Here is a 7,931-nt window from a genome sequence, read left to right as displayed (position 1 = left end):
TTTTTTTTTTTTTCTCTTGGTTTTTTCTCCACCACACACGTATCCCACTATCTCCATCTACCCTTCTTTTTCTTTTTCTAGTTCTTTCCGAATCACTTGTGTTGCAACCTCCAGAACAACATACTTCACTTTTCCCTCTCTGTTTCTTCCTCTTTCTCTTACACACACATACACACACAAATTTCTCTCCATCTATCTCACACAAACAAATTCTCTCTCATACACACATAGATCACCGGCAGAGAAGTGGAGATCAGCGTTCTACACAGATCGGCGTTCTACATAGGTTTTTTTTTTTTTTTTTTAGTTTTATTTTATTGCTCAGATTTCATTAGGCTTATGAGAAATATTGTTTTTGTGTTTCAAATCTTTCGATTGGGTTTTGTGTTTTTATTTTGATTATGGTATGTTACCGTTGAGATAGAGAAGGAATGAGAGAGAAATAAGTTGATTTCTCTTGGGTTTTGGGTTGATTTTGAGTTGAGTTTGAAATGGGTTTTGTTGATTTTGTTGATTGTGGTGGTAGACCGGTGATAGATTGGGTTTGAAATGAGTTGATTTCGATTTTGTTGATTTTGTTGGGTGGTGCTGTGTTTGTAGTAGAACGGTGAGGGAAGAGCAGAGAGATGAGAGGAATGAGGCGGTGCGTCCGAAGCTCTCCCATAACTCAAACGCGCGTTTCTTCAGAAATATCAAACGCAACTTTTTTCAAAAAGTTGCGTTTTATACTTACCAAACGCGCGTAAAGGGCTGGCTTTTTTGAAAAGCCAACTTTTGGGCTCAAAACGTGAAAACAAACGGGCACTAATTAGCATTCTAAGGTTATAATATTAAAATCTCTTAAAAAAGTTAACTGCAGGTTAAAAATAACATAAGACAAATTGATAGATACTAAAATATAAAGATTAAATTAATAATATCTTCAAAATGTAAAAACTAAAATGATATTTTTCTTATAAAAAAAATTGTTAAGATTTTTTTTAAATGTTTTTTACCTTAATGATTCTCGTGACAAGCATTTTTTTTTTTTTTTGGGTTGAAAAACGAATCGAACCCGGGTCTCCTGGGTTTGTGACAAGCATTTGGTTATAAAATAGTACCTGGGAAATTTAAATTAGAATATTAAGAAAGCAACTTTAGATTATAAAGTGAAAGAAAAAGGGCCACCTGTATCCTTTTCGCACCGACGCTGTTTAAAAAAAAGAGCCGTTGACCTTATAGAAAACTTCTCTCCCTGACTTTGCATTACTTTTTTTTAACTGGCAATTGCAGAATAGAAGCTGAATCTCGCATTGTCCCTGCTGCAAGTTCACGAGGCTTTTGAGCTTTACAGTCACTGCTGCAAGTTCCTACATTTGTAAGATCTCACTTTCACCTGTCCATCTCTTTTATTTCTTTCTTCTTTTAATACCTTCTTCAAATAAAAATCCATATGTTTTTTCATGTCATGCATCTCATTATTGGGGTTCAATTTTTACCAGCGTACTTTCAAAGGCTTTTATGGGTACCAAAAGTTTGTCTTCATCTACCCCACAATGGAACTACGATGTCTTCCTCAGCTTTAGGGGTGAGGATACCCGAAAGAGTTTTACAGACCATTTACATTTTGCTTTAAAACAAAAGGGTATTTTCACCTTTAAAGACAATGAAAGACTTGAAAGAGGAAAACCTATTTCTCAAGAACTATGGAAAGCAATAGAAGGATCAAAGTTTGCTATTGTCATTCTTTCCAAAAACTATGCATCTTCTACGTGGTGTTTGGATGAGCTTACAAAGATCATTGAATGCGTGAAAGAGGTAGAATTGACTGTTCTACCAGTTTTTTACGATGTGGATCCAATTGATGTAAGGAAGCAGATAGGGCCTTTTGCACAAGCCTTTGCTGAACATAAAGAACGATTCAAGGAAAACATAGAGAAGGTGGAAATATGGAGAGCAGCTTTGAGAGAAGTGGCTGATATCTCGGGTTACCATTTGATGGCCAAGTAATTAATTTTACATATTTCTTTTTTTTAAACATTCATTCTCACTCTTCTTATATATTACCTTGTTTTGAACCTTAAGCAAACCCATATACAAGTCGGTAATTCTTTCAATTTGTTTTATGAGTCAAGCAATTTAAATATTTCTGTATTTGACATGAGATGTCTACTCTTTTTATTTACTTCTATTTCTAGACATATCATGTATTGCTCATTTTTCATTGTAGGTGTGAGTCAAAATTTATTCAAGATATCGTGGGGGCGATTTCTCACAAATTGTGTTACGCATCTACATATGCCAAGAACTTAGTAGGAATAAGTTCACGAGTCGAAGAACTAAAGTTGCATTTAGCTATTGGGTCAAATGATGTTCGCATTATAGGGATTTGGGGGATGGGTGGAATGGGTAAGACATCTCTTGCTAGAGTTGTTTATGATATGGTCTCTAATAAATTTGAAGGTGGTTGTTTTATCGCTAATGTTAGGGAAATTTGTGAAAAAGATGGTTTACTTCCATTACAACAAAAACTTATTCATCAAATTTTGAAGGAAGAAAATATGAAGATACAGGATATTGATGGTGGAGTTCTTATAATCAAGAATAGGTTACGTAATAGAAGGATTTTCCTCGTTCTTGATGATATAAATCAATTAGACCAATTAAAATATTTAGCTAGGGGACATGATTGGTTTGGTCTAGGTAGTAGAGTTATCATAACAACAAGAGATAAACATTTGCTAAAAATACTTGAAGTAGATGAAATATATGAGGCTGAAGGATTGAATGATGGTGAAGCTCTTCATCTTCTAAGTTTAAAAGCTTTTAAACAAGACCATCCTCCTCAAGATTATTTAAAGTTGTCCAAACAAGTTGTTCATTATGCTAATGGTCTTCCTTTAGCTATTGAGACTCTTGGTTCCTTTTTGTTCAATAGAAGATATGATGAATGGAAAAGTGCATTAAATAGGCTCAAGGACTATCCTGAAAGAAAAATTCTTGAAATACTTCAAATAAGTTTCGATGGATTACATGAAACAGAGAAGGAAATATTCTTGCATATTGCATGTTTCTTTAATTTGCAACCCAAGGACTATGTAGTAGAAATACTAGATTGTCTTGGCCTTTATCCTGATATTGGATTAAGGGTTCTCATTGAAAAATCTCTCTTAAAGATTTATCACAATAAATTTTTGATGCATGATTTATTACAAGACATGGGCCAGGATAGAGTTCGTCAAGAGTGCCTTAAAATGCCAGGAAAGCGTAGCAGGCTATGGCAATATAAGGACATTAACCATGTGTTAACCGAAAATAAGGTAAGAGTCTATTTAACAAATTTTATAGGATATAACATATCAATAATATTCAACATAGTTTGAATTTGAATGGTTGTGCTCATCATATGTTGCGACTGCTAATCCATTTTTTTCCTTAATTAATAGGGAACAAAAGTAGTTCAAGCACTAGTTTCAAACATTCCTCTACCTAAAGAGGTACATTGGAACCTAGAAGCCCTATCAAATATGCCTCAACTTAAATTGCTCATAATTCAAAAGGTTCAACTTTTGCGTGGCCCCAATCATCTTTCTAATGAGTTAAGGTTCCTTGATTGGAGTGAGTACCCTTCAAAATCTTTTCCATCAAGTTTTCAACCAATGGAGCTTGTTGATCTTCGCATGTGCTACAGTAACATTGAACAACTTTGGAAAGGAATAAAGGTATGATTGTTATTTAAGTACCCTCATCCCTCATCATAATTGTTTGTATTTTTAAATAAATTATAAGGTTTACTGAAGCTAAACCTTTTTTTTTTTTTACATAGTATTTTGACAGTTTGAAATCCATCAAATTGAATCATTCTCAAAATTTGATTGCAACCCCTGACATCACTGGAGTCCCAAATCTTGAGAAATTGATTGTTGAAGGCTGTACAAGTTTACGTGAGGTTCATTCATCAGTTGGAGTTCATAAAAGGCTTATCCTTCTTAATTTGAAAGGTTGCAAAAGCCTTTGTAATCTTCCATGCAAGTTTGAAATGGAGTCTCTTGAAATTCTTATTTTTTCTGGATGTTCAAAAATCAAGAATATTCCAACATTTGCGGGAAACATGAAATGCTTATCCAAGCTTTATGCAGATGGAACTACTATTACAAAACTACCCATGTCAATTGAGCACTTGACTAGCCTTAAATCATTGAGTTTAAGAGATTGCAAACATCTTGTGTGCATTCCTAGCATCATATGTAATTTTAAGTTTCTCAAAGATCTTGATTTTTCAGGATGCTTAAGACTTAAAAAGTTACCAGAAAACTTGGGGAATGCCAAAGTTTTAGAGGAACTTGATGTGAGTGGAACTGCAATAAGGAAAGCACCTTCTTCCATTGTTCTCTTAGAAAATCTTAAAGTACTATCTTTCGGTGGATGTAAAGGGCTATTGTCTAAATCATGGAATAAAGCCCTTGGTTTTGATTTAATGTCAAGAAGAAGTCTAGATTTTGCGGGCTTGTCAATGCCTTCTTTGTCAAGTTTGTCTTCTTTGAAAACACTGGATCTAAGTGATTGCAAATTTAAGGCAATTCCCAATGAGCTCGGCTGCCTATCCTCTTTACAAGTACTAGATCTAAGCAAAAATGATTTTGAGTTCATTCCGGAAAGCATCATTCGACTATCAAATCTTAAGGAACTCTACCTGGTGAATTGCACTTGTCTTCATTCATTGCCAAAACTTCCCTCAAGTATTTTTTATTTTGTGGTAACTGGTTCTTCCTCGTTGGAAAGATTACCGGATCCACTAATGTCAAAAGCTTCACTTGAGTTATCTCTTAGTCTTCCTGATTGCTTTGAATTGCCTGACATTGAAGCCCACCGTGAAGATTCATTTAAAATTCTGGGAAGAGAGGTATCGCTCTCTCTCTCTCTCTCTCTCTCTCTCTCTCTCTCTCTCTCTCTCTCTCTCTCTGCCTGAGTTCTAAACATCATGGTTTATATGTTTCAGGAAATTTGTATTCATGATTCGAATGAAGGTAGGATTGATCTTCTTATTCCTGTAAGTGAATTACCCAAATGGTTTAGGCATCAAACTATGGGGAATAAAATGAATATACAAGTGAATTCTTATTTGAGTAATAAGTGGATGGGAATGGTTTTATCTTGTGTTTTAGTACTCAATGAGTATCATGCACCAAACCAAGGTCTTGATGGAGACACGCATTCCCTTGCTTGTGAACTGAGGGCCAATGGACATAAATATCATATTGATTCAAACTTTTCCTTTTCTAAAGCATTTGGTAGAGTTGAATCGTGTTACTGTTGGCAGATCTTTTTGTTCCCGCAATACTTTGAAGACTATAGGAATGGATCATGGAGTCCAATTGATGACAACATGTTAAGCCAGATTGAGATTATATTTGAAACAGAAGGTACAGACTTGGAGGTGAAGAAAAGTGGAGCCCATTTGCTATATGAGCAAGATATTGAAGATTTTAAACAAAGTCTTGCTCAGTCCATTAACTACGTCACTCCTTATGATGATTATGATTGGCTTGGACCTCGTCGAGAATTCAATCTTAAGCCGTGGTTCCAAGTCGGATTGTACTTGTATAGAAAACTTCGGACTATTTCATTGTTTGCGTCGGAAAACAATTTATAAAACATTTATGCTTTGTTGTTGTTACTAGTCATATGGTGTGTAATAATATGAAATTTTTGTGTAAATAAAATATGTATATATAAATATTTGTGCATGCCTCTTGTAAGAAGAATTCTTGGTTTCTTAGTTTTGCTATTGCTGCAATATAATTTTTGATTTTGCTAGCCTTGTAACTTAAAAGATTAGTTTGCTCTTCTTTATTATGAGAACTAGGGTAAAGATTGCATGAATTAGACCAGTGAAAATTATGACATATATCTATTTTTGGTTAAAGTATTATGATCTTTAACAGGTCCGTATAAATAGGAACACTGAATCCAAGCCAATTCTTATTAGCTAATACAAAAACTATTTTAAATCTTCAAATTTAAATAATATACCCAAGAGAGACGTGAGTTCTTGATAAACCGTCCTTTTCCAATATAACATTTGTTAGCCCCAACTATCCCAAGTAGCACACAAACTCAACCGCAAGCAGATGCATCGGGAATTCTCTTCCGTAGAGCCATTGTTCTAACAAAACCGTGGTGGAAGCAAAGTTATGAGAGGCTCTATATATATTGAGTTTGTTCCAACCCTACCTTGGAGGAGAGGAGACCATCAATCGGGAACAAATAACTCTTCCCTCACTTTGGCTGTGAATTGTGATGATATTCCTCAAACTAATAAGAAGTTTGTTTGCATGCCCTTCGGTAGCTCCAAATTTTCCTTTCCACAATGCAGAGAACATTCCAATCTTAGGGAGAAAAACTATTTTGGACTCGCTCCACTAAGTCGATGAAGGACCCCCATGTTGTTCAAAGGCCAGTGCAATCTGGGCCCGATACCTGTTGGGTTGACCAGCCAACTTGCACGACCGAAGTGCATGCAACTCGATCATTCTGTGCTTATTGAAGACTGAAACTTCTATTCTATTCAATGTTTTGAACGGTCTCTTAGCGTCGGCTTTAATATATTTATAATATTAATGGATTGGCAACTAGAGGTAACAATTCGTGTTTGCGTGTCAAATTCGTGTCGTGTCAATTAATAAGTATTCAACAATATAGATTAACACTAATCCGACATGTTTATTAAACAGGACAAGATTCTTCAACCCTAATATGACCCATTTATTAAATTGACCAATCGTTTTGACCTGTTTATTAAATTTTATTAAAATGGAAAAAAAATTATGAAAAAACAAACAAATAAATATTTTTAATATAAAATTCAGAACTAACGAGTAATTGCATTACAAATAATCATTTAAAATTAAAGCATATCACAATATCACAAATAATCAAATACAACATGTCAAAAAAAAATAAACCACAACAACTAATAAGTTTATATACTTAGAGTTTGAAAGATATATTGGTAAAATGTTATTTAATTAAATGGGTCAAACGGATTCTATATGTTCAACACTAACCCAACCCATTTATTAAACGAATCTACCGTGTCAACCAGAATATGACACAAATCTGTTAAGCCTCAACCCATAACCTGCTAATTTCATGTCGTGTCGTGTTGGGTTCGCGGGTCGTGTCCAATTTTGCCACCTCTATTGGTAACCACGGACCCATGTGCTCTCTCTCTCTCTCTCTCTCTCTGTGTTAAGTCTCAACCCATAACTTGCTAATTTTATATCGTGTCGTGTCCAATTTTGCTACCCCTATTGGCAACCATTGACTCATGTGCTCTCTCTCTCTCTCTCTCTCTCTCTCTCTCATATGATTGGTTTAGATCCAACCATTCTCTAGACGTTAGACTGCACTGTTTTCAAAGTTCTCCAACTTAATCATAAGCAATGAGATCTACCGGGTGAACTAGATAATAATTCCTTGAGTTATATATGTTAGAGACTCCGAATTGCTTGAGTTCACATTTCAATGCTAATTTATTGGTGATCCATGATTTTTTAAAATGATTTTAAAAAATACAAAAAAAAAAATCCTCTTTTTAAAATATTTCACCTTTAATGGTATTACCCTGAAACCAAAACGAATACTTTCTTTTCTTTTCCACTTAAAGGAGATATTCAAAATGAGGTAATTGCTAAGCCAAAATGAATATTTTAATTTATTTTCCATTTATAGGAGATATTCAAAATGAAGTAATTGTTATATGACAAGTATCGTGGGATACTTAGAACATTTATATTACTTAATTTTCATTGTAGGTTTCAATTAACTCAACTAGTATGTAGCCCCGTGCTACTGCACGGGAATAGATATATTATTAATCATGAGTTTATTCATGTTTAAAAGGCTCAGTTATGTCTAAATTCATATTATTAACTAGAAAATTTCATTAA

The 7,931-nt window shown here is 34.3% G+C and overlaps 1 protein-coding gene across 3 annotated transcripts; it reads left to right on the top strand.

Moving 5' to 3' along the window:
* Nucleotides 1–57: 57 nt before the first annotated feature.
* On the top strand, nt 58–5,758 carry LOC112009800 (TMV resistance protein N). 3 transcript variants are annotated; one of them, XM_065779896.1, is made up of 8 exons: nt 58–286; nt 1,273–1,357; nt 1,482–1,985; nt 2,210–3,299; nt 3,426–3,701; nt 3,806–4,882; nt 4,979–5,006; nt 5,300–5,438. In XM_065779896.1, the coding sequence occupies exons 3-8, from the start codon at nt 1,501–1,503 to the stop codon at nt 5,323–5,325; spliced, it is 2,982 nt and encodes a 993-aa protein (XP_065635968.1). In that variant the 5' UTR covers nt 58–286; nt 1,273–1,357; nt 1,482–1,500; the 3' UTR covers nt 5,326–5,438. The 3 variants fall into 3 exon arrangements, with proteins under 3 accessions (XP_065635968.1, XP_065635967.1, XP_023897905.1); XM_024042137.2 differs by having other exon boundaries at nt 77–286; nt 2,210–2,388; nt 3,196–3,299; nt 4,979–5,758; XM_065779895.1 differs by having other exon boundaries at nt 74–286; nt 4,979–5,758.
* Nucleotides 5,759–7,931: the final 2,173 nt, after the last annotated feature.

Source organism: Quercus suber, unplaced genomic scaffold, assembly GCF_002906115.3.
Source record: "Quercus suber isolate HL8 unplaced genomic scaffold, Cork oak 2.0 scaffold_219, whole genome shotgun sequence".
NCBI lineage: Eukaryota > Viridiplantae > Streptophyta > Magnoliopsida > Fagales > Fagaceae > Quercus > Quercus suber.
Note: the sequence above shows the minus strand (reverse complement) of the source record. Positions and strands in the feature narration are given on the sequence as shown.